The sequence below is a fragment of the Anas acuta genome, chromosome 15 (genome assembly GCF_963932015.1).
Source record: "Anas acuta chromosome 15, bAnaAcu1.1, whole genome shotgun sequence".
In the NCBI taxonomy this organism is placed as follows: domain Eukaryota; kingdom Metazoa; phylum Chordata; class Aves; order Anseriformes; family Anatidae; genus Anas; species Anas acuta.
This window is the reverse complement of record NC_088993.1, coordinates 10083644-10106942: the sequence shown is the minus strand read 5'-3', so window position 1 is coordinate 10106942 and position 23299 is coordinate 10083644. Positions and strand designations below refer to the sequence as shown.

At 38.1% G+C, this 23299-nt stretch overlaps 3 protein-coding genes across 7 annotated transcripts in view; 1 reads left to right on the top strand and 2 right to left on the bottom strand.

Moving 5' to 3' along the window:
- Positions 1–13376, bottom strand: part of IQCK (IQ motif containing K) — a 58433-nt gene extending 45057 nt beyond the window's left edge. The window contains exons 1-6 of one of the 4 annotated variants that reach the window (XM_068698924.1): positions 13162–13376; positions 10051–10132; positions 9852–9956; positions 7745–7800; positions 5896–6034; positions 3903–4000 (exon numbers count right to left, since the gene is read on the bottom strand). In XM_068698924.1, the coding sequence (XP_068555025.1) occupies positions 3903–4000; positions 5896–6034; positions 7745–7800; positions 9852–9956; positions 10051–10063 (411 nt within the window). In that variant the 5' untranslated portion in view covers positions 10064–10132; positions 13162–13376. Of the gene's footprint in view, positions 1–3902; positions 4001–5895; positions 6035–7744; positions 7801–9283; positions 9424–9851; positions 10283–13161 lie in introns of those variants that run through there. The other 3 variants (XM_068698923.1, XM_068698925.1, XM_068698926.1) reach the window with 3 other exon arrangements.
- On the top strand, positions 9331–19037 carry KNOP1 (lysine rich nucleolar protein 1). Its single transcript, XM_068698916.1, is given in 7 exon segments — positions 9331–9397; positions 9400–9422; positions 9425–9447; positions 10393–11737; positions 15634–15702; positions 16203–16280; positions 18631–19037. Coding segments are annotated over 7 exon segments (1917 nt in total). The 3' UTR covers positions 18943–19037.
- A 3010-nt stretch (positions 19038–22047) lies between these two features.
- The window catches only part of VPS35L (VPS35 endosomal protein sorting factor like), a 55847-nt gene continuing 54595 nt past the window's right edge, over positions 22048–23299 (bottom strand). For both annotated transcript variants that reach the window (XM_068698899.1, XM_068698900.1), the window contains exon 31: positions 22048–22811. In XM_068698899.1, the coding sequence (XP_068555000.1) occupies positions 22713–22811 (99 nt within the window). In that variant the 3' untranslated portion in view covers positions 22048–22712. The remainder of the gene's footprint in view (positions 22812–23299) is intronic.

The window sequence follows — 23299 nt, the reverse complement described above, 5'->3', positions numbered from 1 at the left end:
TTTGCAATAAATTTGCAGCAATCAGAGCAGTGTTGTCAAAACAGTTATCAAAGGAAACAAATTCATTTTAGTTTATTCTTGTCAGATTCAGTGAGCTTATCAGGGAGGAATTCAATCTGAACATTTTTTCTTTTGTTATTTTTTTTGCCAGGAAACAGTTCACTTTGTCAGTCAATTAAATCTTTAGTTGCACAGCAGTGAACATTTATAGAAGGAAAAAATGATATAAATTGACCTGTCTTTGACACATTCCTCCTATGCTACGTGAATCAGGATAAACACAGGAAATATCTGCACAATGTGCATTGTTAATCCGCAGATGTCTTTGTGAACTAATTATAAACAGAATTCATTTTGCATTTTTCATCTTAAGTATGATGTGCTTTGTAATAATCATACAAAAATATTTGTGATCAGGGATCAGGAGATTGCAAAGTTATCACAAGATCTTCTTCCATTCACTTTCCCTGATCTAACATACTTTAAAATAAAACATATTCCATATGATAGGTTAAAGGCTGAACTAGATGATCTTATAGGTCTTTTCCAACCTAAATGATTCTATGATTACAGAGGCTGCTACAGCAACCTCTTTCTGCAATTGCCAACCAGAATGAAACATCATAGTAATGATAATAAAAATGTTAAACATCGATCAGTTTTAATTTTGAAAAATGAATGCATTACTTAAGTCTCATGAGAGCTGATATTTAAGAAAATAGTCTTTTCCCCAGAGACATCTGATAGCAGATAGGATAAAGCACAGGAGAAATTATGGTAGGAAAAAAAAAAAAAAAAAAAAAAAAAAACACAATTCAGCATGGGAATACACTGGACAACCTAACAGGTCTCTTTCACTCCTAACTTAAAAATGAAGCTTCTGCAGACTGTTCTCATATTGATGTTAGTTTGAAGTCTGCAAATATATCTGGAAGCTGATAGTTTTTCTAGGTTTTTGCACTACATGGTAAAGAAAAAAAAAAAGTCTATTTTAAATGAAATGTTTAAGTTGCTATGTCACTTTCCAAATAAGATCTTGAAAGATTTCCTTCCTACACAAATGACTACTTTCAGCATAACCTTTTCCCTTTCCTTTCCCAACTTTCTCTTCTGATTCTATAATTCTTCCTTCCCAGGCATGGGTATCTCTGTTCTGATTTCTTCCTTGAATTCCTCAGTTGGTCCCATGACGCAATCTGCCTTACCCCAGTTTCAATTTCTAAACAGCTCTGCTACTTCGTTTCTCATTCCCTTCTCATTCTTCATTCACCTTCAAAACACGAAGGCCTTTAGTTCCTCTCATAAAAAACATTCTTCATTCTCCCTCAGAATTCTCTCTCTTCCTCCAGCCCTGTGCCACACTGACCGCAGTCAATTCTACTGTCCCTCCCTTTCTTCCACTGTTCCTTCCATTTATCTTCCACTGGTTTATTCTATTGGAGCTGCCCTTTGTAAAGGGTCTTTAATGACTTTTGTCTAGCCAAAATTCAAATACAGTATTCTGATCTCATCCTTTATGATTTCAGTTACCTTAATCACAATTCATCATTTACCTCTGCTGTTGTCTCATTAATTCCATGATTCTTTCTACTCTTTGCTCTCTTCCTATTTTCATAGATATTTTCTGCTGTGTTTATCACAAGAACCCCTCTCCCTGTCCTTAACTTTCTCCAGGGTGTCTAAGGGCTCTGCTGTTGATCCTAAAAATCTGCTCCATTTTAATGCAAGGTATGGCATGGTCTTTTCTTCAAATTCATATGGAACAACACACTTACTATGAAATAACAGTATACTTAGAAATTACCCATTTAAGTCAGATAAGGAAAAAGAGTATCTAAGCACAAATACCTGGACAGTAATGGAAAAGAACACAAATATTGAGTTATATGGCAAGCATCAAGAGCTATTGTTTTAATAGTTATTGTTCAAAAGGAGGAGGAAATGATGTCATGGTTGAAAATGATCATCGGACATAAACTTGCTTTCCTAAACTTCCTTCACCGAGAGCAGGACATTTCTCCAAATTAAAAGAAAAATCAGTCAGTGTCTTTTTGATAAGCTGTGCTATTTTTTATGAAGCGTCTAGATATCAGAAACTTCACATTTGCTTTTTTTTCTTAGTTTACTATAAAGCAACACAGAAATGTACAAAAATCTATTTTGAGAACAGATACTTTCTAACCTATAGACAACTGAACCTCTGCAAAATATCCCCGATTAAAAACAGACAAAGTACAGACAAATTTGTGCTGAGTTTGAAAACTGAAGTATTTCTAAAAATTCTCATACTTTGTATTAAGTGCTGGTTTATTGCTTTCAAAAATACATTAGATTTCTTTAGGACAGTATTTTAAGCCAGCTTTAAGACTTCCCTTTTTGTTAAAGGAGATCTGCTTCCTTAAAAAAATAATAATAAAATAAAATCAATATAAATTTCATTAAAAGTGTGATGAATAATATATATGTTCAATCAAACCTGTTCTAGGACAGATAACATAAGTGTGATGGCAGGAATAATGTACAGAGATGTCATGCCATAACGGCATGTAGGTGAACCACTTTCCTATTTCACCTGTACTATCACAAATTATAAATAGATATACAATCATCTATAAAGCAATCAGTTATAGACACAAATCTTGTGAAGACTAAGCAAAAATGGAAATAACATACTTTCATTAAAAATATAGAATTGGATTTGAAATGCAAGTTTGAGGTGTTCATTCTAGCATGGTTAAGTGAATTTTGGTAAGTGAACTTGTGACTTTTTGGCTGTGCCAAGCACATGTAAGTCAGTGTCAAACTGTACATATGTAATTTTTACAAGTAATTTTTCCATGATGTCTATTGCCATATATATATATACAAGCCTGTAACAGGAATATGCCAGTGGTTGGAGCGGAGGTAGACTGAGACCTAAGATGATTAGTAACCCACACAAAATCACATAGCTTTCATTTTGATCTATAACCCCAACAGCACAGACTGTTTTCCTCAGATATGCATCATGTACAAAAAGGAAGATACTTTCATTGTCAATTATGTTAATTGCTCTTTATATTATGAAGCAAGTAAGAAGAGATTCAGTTGCAGGCATAAAAACATAGAGGAGCAAAGCCTTACAATTAAAAGTGTTCATGACAAACAGAAAGTAAGAAACAAATAGAAAAAAGATTACTTCCACAGTTAGAGAAAATAGTTGAAATGATGCAAACCCCACAACCACCAGTTCCTAATCTATTACTGAGTTAAGTTATGCTGATACAGTGAGCTTTATCTTGTATCAGTTCTCATGTATTTTTACGCATTCCCAACATACAATTAAGAATGTCTTTAGATATGTTTACACACACACACAAACAAATTTGTAACAACATACAGAAGATTAGGATTTTTTTGTAAGTACAATTTGTATAAGCTCATTAATGATGCTCTGCTTTCCACTTAAATAGAATTTATATAGAATTATAAAGCTAAAATAGAAAATACACCTATCTTAGGATGTTAGACCAGAAAAAATAACACAGTTCATTTCATTACTCAGTTAAGTAAAATTCAAGTTCTTTACATCACTCTCATACGAGTGACATGTACAAGTCTGAAAGGAAGCCTGTTTGTCTGGAATATCACACTACTTATGCTAGATGTAACTGAATATTTAAGGAGAATTAGATGCAAGCTAGAGATTGGCATAATGACCAAGTGTGGTGAGTATGCAATGTGTTCTAAATTACCAGACAAAAGAACATTCCAGGCTAGCAAGATCCGAAACAACTCTTGATATGTTATTTCATATTATTGTCATCGGTTTTCTTGTAAAAGACTAAATAAAGAAATACAGCCTGTGAAATAAAAGGCTGTGACTTCCTGACATTGATCTGAACTGAAAACTAAGAACTAACCTCAAAACACTTTTCCTTCTTTGCTTGATGTAGAAGTTCAGCCAGTCCGGGTAAGAGCACTGGAAAGATGTAATACTCTAAGTATTCTCGAGGAGAACCTGAGCAAAACAGCACAGCTTTCACTTAGAGGGAAGCACTCGGATATCACAAAAAGACAAACATTAGATAGCATAAATCAAGTATCAGTCATTTTATCAATACCATTGCAGCTTGAACTAAGCACAGATTCTTTCAGTTTAGATGCAGCCACAGATCTGTCTTCCCTTTCCTTCAGCCAAGAACACATAAACTTGAGCAAATTTCAAACCAAAGGTACATTAACACTTCAAACTACAGCATGCCTCAGAGATGTCAGACTAGTTTTAAATGAGTAAACTCAGTTGCCAGAAGCAGCTTAGCATAGAAAATGAGGAGGAATGCAGACTAATTTACCCCGACAGGAAGAAAAGTAAAAGAGCCTATGCTAAACTCAGTGCCATCACAGCTAAACCTCTCTGGGTATCTCTACTCATGCCCTTTGCAATCTGCAGTAATACAGTTGGTTGTAAAATTCACTTTCTAGACAGAGGGAAAAAAGGTTGTATTTTAGTGGTGCTGTGACTTCTTTCTCATAACTACTTCCTACCCAGATCCTTCAGAAATTTGAACATTTCTCCATATACCCAATTTTGCCACAGTCAAAGGTCTGTCTAGGTTGGCACCTCTCATATGACTGCACTGCTCTTACACCGAGGTCTACTTGCCATGTTTCCTAAGTGCTCATGCACGTTGTCATCACTGAGTTCCATGCAAAAGAAGGCAGCTACAGTTGGCATCACAAAAACAACCAAAACAAAATAAAAATCAGCAGTGCTATTGTACATGTTCAACATACAGGCTAATAGTTAAACACTTCCCAAGAGACTCAAGCTGTGTTTCTTTCTCAGCTTTTCCCCACATTCCCATCTTCCCCAACAAGACCTTTCACCATCAACTTATAAACTGGTTTAAATCTATCCCTTAAAATGAAAATACCACAGGTGAGGAACTGAAGTTTACTGGGCCTGAGGGAACAGAGAGCATGACCCTGTAGAAAGCAGTACGAGCCATCCTCTCAGAAACAAAATAGAACCTGCTAGGATCTCAGAGAGGCAGAGTTGGCTTACTGGACTAAGCATTGTCCTCAATTTATAGCCAGACTGCCTGCAAATCAGTAAGTACTCAGGTTTTAGTGTGTGCAGTAAAGATTAAGTCATGCAACCTTCCTCTTCTGGCAATACATGAAACACTGAATTTCTTTCTCTGCTTCATATTTTTAATTGGTTCATATACTGCCAGAAAATGTTCACAATTGGAAGGACGCTACATATACAAAACCTGAGGGTAACACTGTTTCTGAATAGCAACAGGAATTCCTAATGGGCAAGAATGAATGGAAGAGATGAAACACAGAATGAGAAAGTGATGGAAAAAGGTGAAGGAAAAAAAAAGACAAATGTAGGGCTAAAATGCATAATAAAAGTGACATTACTACTTCATAATTTGATAAAAATATACATAGAAATTGTTAAAAATGAAAGAACAGAACTTTAGAGTTGTTTTTACTCAAATCAGTTATGTCTGGTTTGTAATCAATTGGGCAAAGATATTTTGAAAGCAGTTTTCAGATTTAATTACCTGTTTAGTCTATTGATGCTAGTTTTTCATTATTAATTTAGAGGCAGAAACATTTGTCTTTCTCTCATTTAAGTGGCCAAATAAAAAGTCAGTTTATCAGAAGAGAGTAGAACTACCTTAACAGCTAGATACTGTTACAGAGTTCAAATGCCTACCATCTCATTTGGGCTTCCACTGACAAAGAGCTCAAGCCAGTTCCCTGCATACAGACCAGCGCAATTCCATTTCAGAAAAGGTTTTGTAGCTGTTAACACTTTCAGTGCAACAAATGACAAATCCTTGTCAAATGCAAGAAAAATATTCACAGCAGAGTTCAAGATGACGCATTCCTACTTACACGTTTTTGGATCATGTGGTTCTGGAAGGGGGGCTGCCTCGGGACTGGGAAGCAACTGTTGGACAACAGTATCAGCTGCAGGGGCTGAGTAAAATTGTTCCATACATAATGGCTGCAGCATTCCTGCTTCCAAAGACACCTGTTCAAGAAAAATGCAAGATAAATGTAGCCTATAAGAATACCACAATCAAACTGTAAAAAAACATAGAACCAATTCAACAGGAAGAACTATATAAGGTCATTCAGTTAATAAAAAAAAAAAAAAAAAGAAAAAAGTTCTAATTTCTAAACCAAATATTAAGTTATTTCAGTATTTTCTGTATACTTAAAAAAATCACTTCTTTTGTAGCTTCCATTTCAATAAAAAACATCCAAACCTAACAGAAGGTATGTGAATGTTTTTAAAAGAAGTTGTTGAGGTATCATAGTTTAAAAAATAATTTATCCATTGTATAAAATAGTAATTTTTGGAAAATTAAAATTGGCAATGTTTTCTGAATAACTATTTTTCCATTCAGATGCTTAAATATTTGTTTCTATATTGTTCAGAAGTCATGACATGCACCTTTTAAAGAAAATAAACTTTCTTTTTAAACAAAGCACAAGCAGACAAATTCAGAGCAGATGCAAATTCAAATCTTAAATTTCCCCATGCAGAACCAATTATAGACACCATGAGAAAAGATAGTTCACCATTTTACTTCTGTTTTTAGGAACACACGGACTGTTACAGTGAACCAGAAGAGTACTCTTATAGACAGTGAACTATAACTGTCACAGAAATTCAGATACCTCCTATTATACCCAAGAATGCACTAGCATTACATTTGGTATGAAAACGTGTTGTGAAAACTATGTCATCGGGCCACCAAGCTTATTATACTCTGCATGTCAATGACTGCCATATTACATACATTACCATATACAAAGTTCATAAAATGATCCTTTTGGAAATTAAAAAAGTACACATAAACATAAAAAGATATACTATTACATTTTGACGTTAAATGCGCAAATACATCAATAAATTATGCCCAGACTAATAAATGTCCCAAACAGAGTTCACCATTCCAATTTAATAATGTCCTGTGATGAAAGTTCGTTTCACTTAGGGAAACAGGATACATTATATAAAGGTCTAAACCTACCAAGGGTCAGACAAGTTTAACTACAAGGTCTTGATTTTTAAAATAACAAAATAAACTAAATGCAGTGTAATAAGATAAAGCATCTAAAAGATAGCTAGTTTAAATGATATGTGATGCTCAAAATAATTAACTTTCCTGCCCATAGAAATGCTGGAGACAAAGAGATAAATGGGTTTGTCCTTCTTAAATTACATACTGCTTGTCTGCCAACCAAGTTTTCCTAGACTGATTTTACTTGGTCAAAATTAGACTTCGACCAAGTGTGATCAAGTTTAATTCTGCTGAGTACAGTGTCCACATCTAAGTGCTCTATTATGTATGTGAAAGTGGGGCATTAACTCCTTCGCTATGCTTACTCCTCTTTTGCATATCTCACAACTCAGTCTGCTTGTGACACCACCAGAAAGAGATCCTTGCATACTTCTGACTCCTGCCTGCAAAGCAGACAGTCGTAGCAAAAAGACAGTGAGCCGTACAAACCAAACACAGCTGGTAATCTAATTTTAGGACAGCAGTACCCAAGCTGCTTTAAATAAAAGCAATGATTTGGAATATTGCATTTGTTAATTCACAAAAGTTGTTTACAAAATGTAGTTTTGTTTTCATTTTATGAATAAGACTACTCTGCGGGTACCTAATTTTCCCATTTAGTTATTTAAAATAGGAGGCCCTATGAACGTTTTTAATAGAACTATACTCACAGATTGTCGTTTTGATTCAGGAATATCTGGACACAGAGGCTGTTCTGCTTCATACTCTGAGTAAAAAGAAGCACAGCATTTATCCAAGAGACTTTAAAAACACTTATTTTTATTCTAAATAAGTATTACTTTCTAGAGGTATTTATGCTAGTTTGAAACAATAAACATCAGTATTTTTTTTAATAGGGAATCTAAAGTGTTTAAACAAGGGAGAACTTTAAAGCCTCTTGCCTTGGCTTTAATTCAAGTTCAAGGTTCTAAGTGATAAAATAACCCTCTATTGGGAAAAATAGTTTTGACCAAAATAATAATTTAGGATATTTTAATAAAAGTAAAATGCAGATGCTTTCATGGCATTAATCATCGGTTTTACTAGTATATAGTACTGCTTTTCAACTTCATCTATAAGCAATGAAATGCCCAGGACATTGCTAAGTTCTATTCTCTCCACTTGCAAAAAACAATGCAAAAGCAGTACATGATCCACTTACGTTAGAGTGAATCAGGATAAGAAAAAGAACAGAGAAGGCCAATGGACCTGATATGAAAAGAAAAAAAAAAGAAAAAAAAGCCACCACATACAGATTACACAAAAACAGAAGACAGAAGACTCTTACAGGCAAAACAGCAGGTTTACCACTCCACCATTTTAATTATGAGATTTACTGGCATCATCACTTCTGTAGGTAGTGCAGATGCCTCAGCTGAGTCACATTAGAAAAGAAATTTTATTACTACATAACAAATGGCCATTTTTACGTGAAATACCTACTTTAAGGCTTTGCAAAGCACTACGGAAGAAAACATCATTTGGACACCACAGAACAACAGAGGTGGAGTCTCAGCTCCTCAACATTTTCAGTCACCTCAGGTTTGGGAAAAAGACCAAGACTATTATTAGAATCAGGTTGTAATAACGTGAGTTTTGCCTTTGCTGAATACCAATGATAATAGCAATAATCCTGTCATCTCTCTTGCTTTCCCAAGGCAGTAATCTAACTCCCTTGTCACCACAAAGCACAGCACTGGATTCATTTGTGGAGCAGATTACCGCCTTGCCAAACAGAGGCAATGTTGTTATTGCTTCCTTAGGCCTGCACTAATACTTCTGGCCCTACAGGCAGCACAGGACAGAAGCAGGCACCAAGATTACATTTCTGAAAGATGCTGGCCATCAAAATAACGTTAATGCTCCTGAGTAAAAACACATTTGAACTTGCTCTCAGCTGCCAGAAAAGGCTTTGTGGGGCAGGAGAGAATTTAGCAAAAAGGGCTTTTTTAGGCTGGACAGAGTTTAGCAGGAGGGCTTCCTGAGGCCAGAGGCTGCCTGCCCGGGGCCGGCTCTGCTGCCCTGCCCCTCAGCAGAGCTCGGGGCCGGCCTCAGGGAGCCTGCCCGCGCCCCTGTCCCTGCCGCCACGGAGCGGCCGCGGGGCTGCGGAGCTGACCCGAACCGAGCCGGTGCCGGTGTGGCCGCCCAGCAGGACACCGTAACACAGCATAACACAGCGGGCAGGCCCGGCTGAGAGGAGCGGCGCCCACCTGCGCACAGCTGCTGCCACAGGCTGAGCGCCCGCCCGCCCGCCGCCATGCCGCGCCGCGTCGCCACGGCAACCGCTCCGCCATTACCCGCGGCTGGAGGCGGCCCCGGGCCCGGCTCCCGTTCCCCTTCCGGGGCGGCGGGCGCTGCACATGGGCCGCGGCAGGTGAGCGGCGGCCTCCGCGCCAAGGGCTCCTGTGTGCCTGCGGGGCGTGCGAGGGGCTCGGAAGGGGGGCGGCGGGGTGAAATCGCCTGAAACCAGGAGCTGGAGGCGGGTTAGCCGCCCCCCGCGCTGGGAAGCACGCGGTGCCGGGGGGGTGGGTCAAATAAAATGGGGTTAGGCGGGGGGGGGGGGGGGGGGGGGGGCGCAGCACTCGGGTGCGGTGCGCCCCTCAGCACCGGGTCATTAAAAAAGCTCGACAAGGGGCACCTCAGGAAATCTTGTGGATTAATTATTGGTTAAAAGATGGGATGCAAACAGGCATAAATAGGGCTTTCGGCAAAGGGAGGGAGTGTTGCACGTGGGCCCCAAAGGCGTCTCTGCTCTAACCTGTTCGTCTCTGCTCTAACCTGTTCGTAGGTGTGAGTGTCCCGAGAAAGGAAAGGGGTAGCAAGGCCATGGAGCTGCAGGCAGGAACAAGTTCAAGGTGATGGCTGCAGTGGTTTGAAACAATCCTGTGGTAGTAAGCGGTAGATGAAGTGATGAGAAGTTCAACACGTGTAAATGAAAGGTCATACCGGTGTGGAAATCCACCTTCACTATACTTACTGATTGATTTCATATGTATGTATGTATCTTGTTAGGAAGGATTTCTGGAGGGTAGATATTTCTGTGAAAATATGCTCAGTAGCTGTCAAAAAGACAAATAAAAAGTTAACAAAACTAACTAGGACATCACTAAGACAAAAAGTCACCCCTTCACCACTCCAGTAACTATAGTTTCAGTGCTGCTGACAGTTCTGGTTCCTGCCATTGCAGAAAGCAGATCGTCCTTGACGCTTTTTTCCAGGTTTGCAGTCAGAGATACTGAATGCTTTCAGAATAAAAATAGGCTAGGATTTGCATCATTGTGTTGAAGCTGTACGCTAACATCTCTATTTCATTTTTCAGAATGACAGTAAAGAGAAAGAAAAAACAAATTCACGAGGAACCTGAACAGAAAAATAAAAGAGTGAAACGTAGTGGGAGCCAGACTATCATTAACATTGAGAAAGGCATTCCAAGTGTCATTAAAGCAGGGGATGATGACCGGTTTGAGACAAAAACAAAGGCCAGGAAAAAGGAAAGTTTAAAAGAAGATGAATGTTTAGATCAATTAAATCTGAAGAAGAAAAACAAAAAAAAGAAAGTTGGCTCTGAATTACCAAAAGAAACACGTTCAGAAAGCTTTGTGAATGTAGAAGGCCATCTGGATGTAGAACAACAAGAGGAATCGGAGGAACAAATTAAGATTTTCAAAAAGAAGAGAAAAAAAGATCGACGCCATGCCTCCTTCTCACTGGAGAGTAATCACAGCAGTGATGAGCTTTCAAATCATTATACAGATGGTACTCAGGGAAATGAACTTTTTTTCAAAAAAAGCAGAAAGAATGTCACTTTGAATTTGAAACTGGGTAGTGAAGTAACTAAGAAAAAAAAGAAGAAAGATGTTTTTTCTTCAGCATTAGAGGACATCCAGGACAATGCATATAAGCATTCTAAAAAAGACTGTAAAAAAACAAACACATGCATTTCAGAAGAGAAAGCCGTTATTGATGAAAGTCGTGGAACACATATTACTCAGAGTGATGAGGAAGGTTGTATGAGAAGAAAAAAGAGGAAGAAGAAGAAAAAGAAGCCTGACTCCTTTTTACCTCTAGCAGGTAATCAGGATATCTGTGGAGTTCATGATAGAACCACTGCATTAAGTGACTTCAGAAAAAGACAAAGAAAGGAAATTACATTCACGGATAAAGAGGAAGAAGAAACTATTGAGAATTCTGAAATTATCAGAAAGACCAAGAAGAAGAAGAAAAACAAGAAAAGCAAAGATGTTTTCTCCTTAATGTGTGAAGATAAGCAAGAAGTTGAGTCTGAGCAGGAAGAACTGTCTGGAAAAAAATGCTGGAAGAATAACAAAGATAATAGTGAAGTAACCAAGAAGAAGAAGAAAAAGAAGATTCAAAAGGACAAGGAAACTACTTACTCAAAAGTTTCTTTAAGCAATGACAACGCATCTAACAGCCAAAAAATAACACTATTAGAAAGCAACAAAAAGAACAAAGAGACCGAAATGAAGCTAGCTGAATGTGCCACAGGGGACATTGTAGATACAGTATTATGCAATTCCAATCACATGCCCTGTGACAAAAAAGGGGAAAAAAAAGTACCACGGGACTCTGCAGAAGAATCAGGTTCAAAAGCAACTATAAAACAGAAAAAGATCAGAGGAGAAGACATGGGAAAAGAGGCATCGGTAAGTTGTAAAGAAGGTATCTGCACCCTCCTGCTAAGGAATTGAAAGCATCTTACATCATCAGTTCCCTATTTTGCAGGCTGTTCTGACTGTTACACTAAGGTCAATGGGGGCCTCCTCTGGGTTTTTAGGAATAGCACACAGCATCAGATAATCTATTGATTATAGCACATAATATTTGTGAAACAGGAAAGTTATTTTTTATGCCCAGTGCTGTAGTAGTTTAGTGTTTCAATTGTGAAAATACAAAATAACATAAATCGCTTAACAGCAAATAGTGGAACAGAAAGAATGCTGGTATATAATTATAAATGTCCTTGTGTCTTTCATTAGCTCTTTAAAAAGTGGTAACAATCATATAAAACAGAATACCAGAGCAGGTATGTAAAAGTGGTGGCATGAATACCTCGAAGTCCTAGACAGACTCTTTGCCTTGAGACTTTGCTGCTGTTGCTACTGGAACTGTATAGTGTTAGAAACCAAGGGGGGAATTTTAGCCAAAACGTGTTATCTAACTTGGATGAAACTTAAGAGAAAATCCTAAATATAGAGTAGACCCAGAGCATTGATGTCTAAATTGTGATAAAAAGTACTAGGGAACAAACTAAACAAAAACTAGAACACATTCATAATTTGGAGGGGAAAGAAACAACTATGCAAAACTAGAAATAAATGGATTTTAAGAGCTGTGTGAATTTAACTCAAGGTAAATGGAACTGTATCCAGGCTGTTAAAGGAAATCTCATCCAAGAATCCTTGAGTACTGCTATCTCTGGTGAAGTAAACATGGAGAGGAACTGATGAAATAATGGGGAGAAACAGATCTGTTTGATGTATTTAAAAGATGAAAGATATGAAATACAGGGGTTTCTTCAAAGCTTTCCAAAATTTAGACCATCGAGATGTCTAGACTAGCAGATGCTTTTTTTTTTTTTTTTTTTTTAACTTAGGTTTCTCCTTTTGAGCTTTCAAAAGTCAGGGTGGTTTTATTGCTGGGATATATCCTTTAATTAAATTTACATTTTTTTTTTGAGATGGTTGGACACTACTTGGATTCTTGCAGCTGCTCACGTGTGTGGAGGCAAGATAAGTCTGAAAATGATAAGTGACCTTCCTGATGGTACTATCTAATTATGGAAAATGTAACAAATGCCCTGCAAACTACTGAGGAGAAAGGGGGTAGGGTGATGCATTCTTTATTCCTCTTCCCCATATTCAGCTTGGTACATTATAAAAGCTACTTTAGAGAAATTCTCAAGATTTCAAACTCCAGGTAATTTAATTTGTTCTAGAGAAATCTGGTTCCTGCCAGGCCAAAAGACACCACTGCAATAAATGGCTGATCATGTCAGTCTTGCATTTAATTGTGCCGCAGTCCTGAACCATTTTCTAGGGTACACTGCATCACACACACTGCTGCATACCTTGAAAAATCCTCTGTTGGGCTTCTGCAGCAAGCAGAGTAGCAAGTTTATGAAGAGTGTGTGGAATGCTACCCACTTCGTGTCAGAGATTCAATGGTATCCCCATTGGATACCATTACGGGCAACTCAAAGTAAGGAGGCTGAAATAATCCAGAGAAAGAAAGACAGTACAAAACATGTCAGTTAATACATAACATACACAACGTTAACTCTAAGATTGCTGTATGCTAACATACAGAAGTTTTTGAGAAAAGTGAATGTGAATTGATTGTACCTACAGTGAACTCGTCACGTGCTGTCATCACTTCTCAGGCTGCTGTGTGCTAAACCTTGATAGTATGGAGCAGGTGGCGTTCAGTCCCTTTGTTAAAATATGAAAACGGAGATGACAGCTTCTGAAAATGTTTTGCCAATAATTATTTGTCACTGTTAGTGCTCCCTCATTTTGTAGATGTAACTGCATTGCCTGTAGAACAACACGGGCAGCTTGTACAAGCACACTGGGCTACCAGCCTAGAGTGTGTGTGGGAGGAGAACATATGCCAGCCGTGGGCATCCAAGGCTCAGTCCTCTTTCACTTGAATGAATACTGCCACTGATGTCTGTGGGAACAGCCTGCGGTCTTGAACTTCTCAGTTTTTCTGTAGACATTAGAAGGAAATAACTGTGAGAGTGAGCAAAAACTGGTCCATTTGGTTGGCAGGCGCGGGGCTTGGGTGGTCATTCTGACAAGGACATTACTACTGTGCTTGCACAGGATCTTCTCCCTTTTAAGAAAGCACTCCTAACTTCACAGCAAAGGTGCTACCATGACGTCTGGCATGCCTTGTGTTTAAGAGACTTCATACTGTTAGGGAGTCCAAGGAGAGTCAAATGACAAATACAACAAATGCATATCCAGTGTTAAAGGGTCCAGTTTACTTTGATTTTTTTTTTTGGCTGCAGATAGCATAACCTTCCATGTGTGAATATGCTCCCCTTCCAGGAAGTTTGAGGAAGAAGAGACCTGCACATCCCCCAACAGGGGTTTATATTTGCCATTCAGTGAACTTCAGTAGGTCAAAAACATGCTGTGAATTAGCAAGGAAGGGGGAAAACCAATCCTTCTTGCTTGTCTGCCGCTTACCATTCCAGCTTTAAAAAAAATTAAAAAATAAAAAAAAGTCCAGTGCAGCTGTTTGCAGAATCTTGTCTTGACAGTTTTCCTGCTTGTATTAAGAGATCTGAAAAGACAGTACCAGGCCATCTAGAAGGTTTTTGTTTTTTTTCTTTTTTCAGTTAAGAGAGCAAGCTCTCCTCATTGCAGACGGTATTTTCCTTTCTGTAAATGGATATACTTGTGAGTGTGTGTGAAATCAGTGTGTAAAAGGTAGCTTGGAAAATGAGGTAAATCATTCATGGCTTTAAATAAAACTGTAAACCCTCAAAAACGTAACAGCAGGTTCTGCTGACTGAAGTATGTTACAAATCTTTTCCTTGTCTTAATGTTCCCTGGCTATTTCATGCTTGGATTATTGTGTTAGCTGTATCAATAGATCTTCCCTTTGGCCGCTTTTTCCAGGCTGGTCTAAAGCTTATGGCTCTAATTTACTGCTATCCTGGACTTAAAACTTACCTATTACACTGGCTGCCCAACAATCTTATCCTTACTACAAATTTGGAAAAGAAAGACCAAGGGCAGTGACCTTAAAACTCCAGTCATTAGGAGCACAAGCTGCTGTACGGCTGCGCTATGGTGAAGAGTTACCAGTAACAGCTTGTGGATTTACCTCCTGCCATCCTGCCTATCCATTCCTGCTGTAGTTGCTCAGTCTTTAACATCAGGTTCCTGTTCCTCACTCTCAAATGTGGAACTATTGTGCTGTTTGCTGCCATCACCAGGGAAAGTTTATGTACGTGTCATGCCTCTCCCCATACTCTCCAGACTGGAAGCTCCTTGAGGACCATCACCTATTCTGCATTTGTACAAGACAAGTACAAACCAGCTGCCTCTCGAGTGGTTTTGTTTATTTTGAGCAGTGGCTAGTGGGATCAACATGATCCAAGCTTGTCACGTGCATTTAGAGGGGCCATTATCTTACTACTGGTTGAATTTTTTTTCCACTCCTTTCTGTCCCCTATTTCAATTTCAGCTCCTACAAAAGTCTTTAATTTGAAATGACCCTGTCTGTAAATGTTACTATATGCACCAGTAATGTTGGCAGGTCCATTTTTATGTGTGAATTTAAGTCCCCCACCCTTTTTGCTTAAAAAAAAAAATCTGTTGTGAAAGTTTTCTTTGAGAGAAAATCCTTCTCAAAGAAATGCACAGGTTCAGTTGGCATTTCCAGCTTAGGTCTGACTATTTCTTCTGGCCCCCCAAGTAATACTACTGCATTCCTTACTATTTTTACCGTTTATTCTTGTATAAATTCTAATTAACAAGAATGTATAATATTCATACAGGTTTTTTTTTTTTTTCCCATTTTACAGGAAAATAGTGATGATGTAACTATTGTGCAGGAAAAAAAAGGAAACTGTGATGAAGTTAATATAGACAAGGTATGCACTGTATTAATTACGTGTGATTTAAAGCAAGTAAGTATTTAAGGTCTACCTAGAATTTGTAACAAAAATACTTCTTTGTTGCTGGTCTATGCCAGTATGTCTCTAAGTAGAGCTCTACTTAAAATGTGCTTTACCTCTTACGGGTTAAATCCAAAATGTACAGCTCCAGTCAATGTCAGAAGCTTCTAAGTAGTTTATTTGGTTAAATACAGGTTTCTCTGCCTCATCACTGTTGTCAGTTTCAGTGTAGCTGTTACCTGCAGTTAGAAGATTAAACATACCTGATACTACAAAATGTCCATTTAAAATACCACAACAAAAAGCATAGTTCTTAAGCTGCGTGTGAAAGGGGATCACATGCAACTTTTTAAGTATCCTTGCAAAATACTGAAGATAAGTAACCATATTATTCTTCCCTCGTCTTTTTACTTTGAATTAAATTGTCATTAAACACACTGAAGGCAGTGACTTTCATTGATTTTTCTGCATGCTAGGCGAGGCGGCAGGCTCTACAAGAAGAAATTGATAGAGAATCTGGAAAAACTGAAGTTTATGGTTCCAAAATGCAAACGGTATGTATGATTTTAGACCTTGATCTGATGGAAACAGCGTCCCAGAGCAAGTTCCTGAAAAAAAATACTGAAAATTGCACAGTTTTCTGTATGCAGCTCATGCACGTGGCTTGGCACCACAGTTTGATTGTAAACTTCAGGTCATGCTATAGAACGAATTACATGCTTGAATGTAAGGTCATGCTATGGAACGAATACTAAGGCAATCTGAGAGCTGACCAGTGAAACTCCAGTGTGAATTGTACAGAGATCTGATTCCCATCATCAGTCCTCAAAAGCAGCATTTTCTCTGGTTCCTCTGGAGAACTAGCCATGGTGAATTGCTACAAAAACATTTTCTGCTTACTGTGAAATATAAATGATTCTAGGCCACGGACATAGCTGTCACTGAATTTTATCTGAATTGCTATCTGGGAGAATTTGCAGACACAGAAATGAGGATGTACATGGAAAGGTGAGAGAGATGATAACTGACACTGCGTCTGTGATACCTACAGGCAGTACTTTCCTAACTTCTGCATCTTTCTTCCACCTCTTTGAAAGATGATTCTTTATTCTTTGTTTTTGCATCCTACAGTGCCTGCCTCCTGGCAGGTTTGCCATACAATAATGTAGCTGTTTCAACAATGTTCAGCAGAAGTAATAAGATTCAGGAGGAGAGAAAGCTTTGCTAATAATTAAGATTCTTAGTTGTCTGCAAAACTGTTCTCCAGGAGTGCCAGTTTCACTAAAAAGTAAGACCTCAACAAAATCCCAGAAATAACTCATGTACATTCTTATGCAGTGGGAGGCAGATAGTTGCAGTTGCACAGCTCACAGCAATCTAGTAGTCTCTGAAATCACTGAGGAAAAATTACTTTTTTTGGCAGGGGATCCCCTTTCTTTGGGCTAATATATTATTGTTTATTAGTACATAGAAGAATACAAGCTATGAAAACTAAATCATGAGCTTCACACATAGTGAGCCTGAAATGCTGCAGCAAAAGTTCTGTGTAGTGTTTGCTCTCAGTTCACTTAAAAAAATTACAGGGTTTGACAGGGTTTGATTTCTGCATCTGTGCAGGTATCTGTCTCCCATTCCAAAGAGAGGACGTGTGTGCTTCCATGACACAGACGTGGGCTTATATGGCAACTTTTTTTTCGTTTATCAAAAGTATTAGGGATAACTTTCTTTTATGAGAAGTATTCTGGCCTGTGATATAGAAATATAGGGCTGGAGTATCTTTCAATAACTTATAAAACCTGCCACAGCTTGCCTGCAATGTTGTATAGCATGCTGTGTGTTGTGCTGGCTGTCCAGTGGAGAATGACTGTTTCATGCAAACTACAACTGTTCAGTTGGAAGGATTTCAGGCTCACAAACACACCACTAGATTCATTTTTTTCTTTGATGCATCCAGATCAGTCTGCTTAATTAATGATCAAGCATTCTTCCATTTAATATCATCCCCAATTTTAAAGAAAAAAGGGAGTAGCAGTTCTTGCCAAAAGTAGTTACAAATGACTGCATAGCTCCTAGCTATAGCTCAGAAGTCAAATAAGATCCTTTGGTAATGAAGCATGGTCTTAGGTAAGCCAAAAGTTCATAAGCTTTCTAAATTGTACCCTGTATCTTGGGTTATACACAAACAAGTAGTTGAATTCTGATTTTACTTGGATGTTACCTATAGTCTCAGAAAGGAGCCAATATCTACAGGCAAGAAAAAAATGCTGGAGTGAAATAGGTAAAGAATACAGTGAGAGGCAGAGTTATGGAAAGAACAAACTGCAATCGAGGTGAGGTTTTAAGAGTATTATGTTTAGTCCTGTTGGTTAAGGGTATGCCTTCAGTTTTTGCACGCTTGCAGTATAATTGCTAACTAGGGGGATGAGAATGCAATTGTTCCTTGATGCATATGAGCCGGATGGAATACCATCTCTTAAATTAATGCAACAAAATAGTGCAGAAGCAACAGCTACTTATGTAGGAAGATGAAAAGTTAACCGTGAAAGTGAGAAAAAGGTAAAACTTACAATTGTCTTGAAGTAAGAGAAATGGTGGGACAAGGTCTGGCACTCTGAGTTAGGGGAATATTATCCAGAGAGCAGAAAAGTCAGGTTTTCTAAAGACAGAGGGAAAAGAGATTCTGAAAGTGCATCAAACTCTGTCTCTAGGTTAAATGAGCTAATGAAGATGCACCCATGCATGGTTATGTCATTCTTTAATTACACCCTTCAAGACATGAATGACTGCTAGCATTGTTAGTTCTGTCAGTTTCTGGTGGCTGGTTGTGTTCTCACAGTGCACAACTGGAAATTGTCTTCCTTACTCCAGGTGGTATTTTAGCGTTCGTCTTGTTTTGTTTCACAGGATACAAAGATTGGCCAGTGGAGTACAGCTGCTTTTCAAAGTTCTGAGCGAGGAATGAAATTTCTTCGACTGATGGGTGGTTTTAAAAAGGGCTCTGCACCTACCCAAGATCTCTCAGCAACTACAAACAAACCAAACATGGCTCTGAACAAGGAAGGGGAGGAAAAATTACAGCAGGCTCTGACGATGGAATTTGATAAAGCAATGGACTTGAAACAACATAGAAGAATCGGTCTTGGATTTCAGCCTGCTGCCACCAAAAAAGTGTACATAGACAAATATACATCTAGATCTATAAAATTTGAAGATTAGAACTCTGAAGCAATAAAAAGAATGAAAATTAAATGGGTAAATTTCACTTCCCACAATTTTTTTTACTTGAAATAAAATTTGACATGTTCAACAAATTTGACACGAGGCCTTTTTAGTACAAGTCTAGAGCTGGCTGTTCCAGATTATGTGGAGCTGGGTCCTCACTTGAGCTCAACAGTAAGTTTTTGAAACCTTTACAATATTTTCTTCAGTCAAGAGCCAGCCTCCCTCAAAGACTGAAGATATGTGGACAATGCCTACAATTTTTTTTTTTTTTCATGCTGATTTCATGGGCTTATTTTTAGCTGCATCGTTGTGATTCAGGATTTTAGCATTCTGTAAAATCTTCACATTCTTACACTTGATGAGTGGTTCAAAGCGATGGTTTCTTACTTTGAAGAAACACTACTGGTATGCCTACAAATTTGACCAGGGGAAACTTAACTCTGAAAGTGATTTCTTAAATATTAGTATCTTCAATATAATAACAAATACTGTTGAACATCCTGTTTGTTTTAACTGTACAGTTTGATTTTCAAGAAGCAGCTGTTATTTGTAAATAGAGCTAAATGCTGTGTGGATAGCAGCACCAAATACATGGATCTAGACTTTCTAAATTATAGAAAGCAAGGTAATTTCAATAATGTGCTTATTGGGTGCAGTATATGTCAGTTTGAATGAAATTTCTAATATTCAGTCTTCCAGACAACCTGCACTCTGACTTTAAGAGTACAAAGTACGAGAGTACATTTGTATATGTTGTATTCAGAATTTTAGGGTCCAAAGCAGTCTCAGTGTCTTGCAGGAAGTTACAGAGATAGTGGGAAAACTCATATTTTGTTACTGTCTGTGCCATCCGTTACAGGAGCTAGTGTTCCCTAAGTTTTGGTGAAGTTCTCGTTGTGGAGCAGGACCAGGTGACTGTCTCTTGTGTCTATTCCTGCTGTAGTAACAGTGGCCTCCTTGCAGGGGAACCCCTCTATGCCCCAGCTCAGGTTATTGTCTCTAGTTACTCACTTCACTGTTTTCCTGCAGTTACCTATTCTTTTTCATAAGATCATGCCTATTAATCTGCTAATTTTCTTGTTCTAAAGCAACCTTACCTTCCACAATAGCCTTTTCAATTGGACTCTCTACCTGAAAGCAGCTGACTCCTGGGAGAAAATACACTTGGAAAACAGCACTTGTTCCGGTGCATTTTGGGCAACTCCTAAGGGGAAGTTAAAAATCATACAGAGGCTCCAGCATAAACAGTTGCCATTAATTCTTTCCCATACCTGGGAAGGAGATGCTGAACTACTTCCTACAACAGGCTTTGCTTCGAGGAAACCATCACCTTTAAAGTGTTATTTAAAACCACCACGACAGCACGAGCCTGATTTGCACCAGTGCTTCTCAAAGCTGGGTGACTGGCATCAGCCAGCCTTTCTAGTCTTCAGCTGCTGCTTTGCCTCAAGTAGTGGAGGCTGTGTTTTCTGATTTAAGACAAATGCTGAATTCAGGCCCTTAACTGCTTGCCTAGCAAAGAAGTAGTTACAATGGAACAGGTAGGAAAATTTCAAGGAATGACTTCCTTTGGGAAGAGTGGGATAGGAAAGCACGTATGGATTTCTGTTGCAGAGCCAGTCTTGGATATGTAGTGACTGGTCTTGCATTGCCACCAATGAAGATGCTGAAGGTGGTGGTAGTCCTGGACTTGCCTTTGGATGAGGACTTCTTTCCCCTCTCTGGGATCATATCGCATATAAGTCTGTTGCTCAACTTCCTGGCACCTTGCTCTTGGTAACATTATGCACGTGAAAACATCATTGTTTGAAAAACAACACAGGTATCTGGGGAAAAATAACTGTTCAAGCAGTCAAACTTGCTCTAGCCTGCATATTTAATATATACAGGAGAAAATTCAGGTCTATAGTGAGTGAAGTGCTTTAACTAAAATTAGTTTTGCTCTCACATGGAAGTAAGCCAAAAGCAGTTGATTAGAATGGTGGTGCTAGCTTCTAAGCTAGATGTTTTGAGTTTTCTCCTGATACCTAGAGCCTTCTGGATCTCATTGAGCTATTTTTGCACCAATAAAAACATCAATAAAAAATTTGAAAGCATTCCTCATGGCAGTCTTACATCAACAAATAAAGTTATACTGTGCTCAAAAGACAACAGGCAGAAATTGGTGTCTGTATGGTGAAGAGGAACAGCTGGGCCATTGGTAAGCCTGCCATAAGAGTTTCCATTCTACAGAATTTCCACACTGGATTTGTAGCAGGACATTTGCCCCTGGAGGGCAGTTTCTGACATACAACTGCTTCTAGTGTGACCGACCTGGCTGTTTAGACAATTCACAGTTCAATACCACTTACCTAGTTTGTGGGTAAAGTTTCCAGGTCCAACAGGAAGAGTTGGCCATGTGCTGTTGAAGGTTGTTTTGTGCAGCTGCAGCAAGAAGGAAAGCTAAATTAAACTGAGGCATGATAATATATGCAGTACTGCCATATCATTGTGTGTGTCCACTGTACAGAATTATCTAAGGAAAGCCAGTATAATGAAGATGAACACTACAAGTCGGAAAGGTTCTCTATTGAGTTGATACTACTTCATAATTATCTTGTATTTCTGCAATTTTACTCTGCATATGTATAGATACACATGCATATATATAGTTTGTACAAGACTATGTTACCAAAGGGTCCTAGTTTAATTCCTTACAACCTGAACACAAAATGCATATTTTATACATACCTTGTTTCAGTAGCTACTGAAGAGATGAAAACTACACAAGAACGATGCAGTAATTTGGGTGGTATTTATTAATAGCCTGCTAACTCCTTGAATATATGGTTCTAGCAAAATTGATTATATGTTTAACCTTAACAAAATAAAACATTTTTGTGCAAATATACATCTCAATATATATGACTTAGCTCATTAAAATACTTACCACTAAGCAGAAGTAGCAATAGATGCAAGATCTCAACACGATTCTTTACCATGGGACAGAAGTGGCAAGAGTGAAATTTATTAGGAATAAAAGCAGTACATACAGCTAAATTACAGAATGGTAAGGTGATAAATTTGTATACACAAAGAAACTCCCCCAGAACAAATAGGTGAGCTGCAAATTGTTTTATTCCGTGATACAGTGTACTGGAGAACATGGAGTACTTTGCATACATTTCTGTTTTCCTTTGCAAAAAACATTTAAAGATTCCCTCCATTTTACAAAACACCACTGAACTAAAAATGAAAGCATAAACATGTCTGTGAAAATATATGGTAGAAATTAGAACACTAACATCTCAGCCATTTTTCTCTTTTACTGGAACTGACCAAACAAATGTTGGCAGCATCCCAAAGCAGAAAGATGACTTAGTAGGATTACTATATTGAAATACTGCTTTCTACACAGGAGAAAGACTGTTCTGCAAGCAGGTTGAAGTTTGGAGGCTGTGAATTGATCCGTGCAGATTATCTTCTTCCTTTGTCACTAAAATGACAACAGATTAGATTTGGAAAGGCTTTTGCAACCACAGAGGTTCAAAGTACCCTTTACTGAAACTAAATCGGATTTAAAATGAGTATATAATGGCAGATCTGGAAACAAATTCAGACTAAATTATTGCACTCAGAACAGTTTTACCTGTGTCCAAGTAAATCTGTCACACTGAGTAGAATTAAAATACACCAAACTCCAGTCAAAAACCAGAAGAATCCGTGATTTATAGCCTTGGCTACATGCTCACTTTACATATGACTCCTTGGAAAAGAGGTATTCATCAGGTTCTGGACTGCAGAGGAAGCCGAAGAGCCAAGTCTGCAAAGTGACTCATCTCAGGTTGTTTGCTTCGTCTCCTGATGTATTCTAGCGTTTTTACCTGGGTATGAAAAAGAAAGGCATTTTGAGATTTTGTGTCTTTTCTTATTTCAGAGCCCATCATGTATGCTACTTGAAGACATTTTAATAGACACTCCTGTGATTCTCCCTAAATTTCACTGGATATGCAACTGCTGGCATTTCTGACTCCAGAACTCCTTATCGTGTATATCTTCCTTAAGAAAGGCTCTAAAATGCCTACTTTTCAGGTTTATACCATGCAGTTCCTCCACTATATAAAAATGTTCTGTTTCTTTTGAAATTTATGTTTTCTGTACTGAAAAGTGCAGCACCCAATAATTCCAGGCCCTTTAACAGATGAAATAGTTTTTACAATGCAAGAAAGATAGTAGACTACTCCAAATAAGATAAGTTGCTCATTCATTAAGAAGCATGAAAAAAACATATTGTTTTTTAACCTAATTTACGCATATTAAAAAATAAAAATGACAGTGAGTTGTAAAGAGTTTGTTCAGATTTATATCAGGA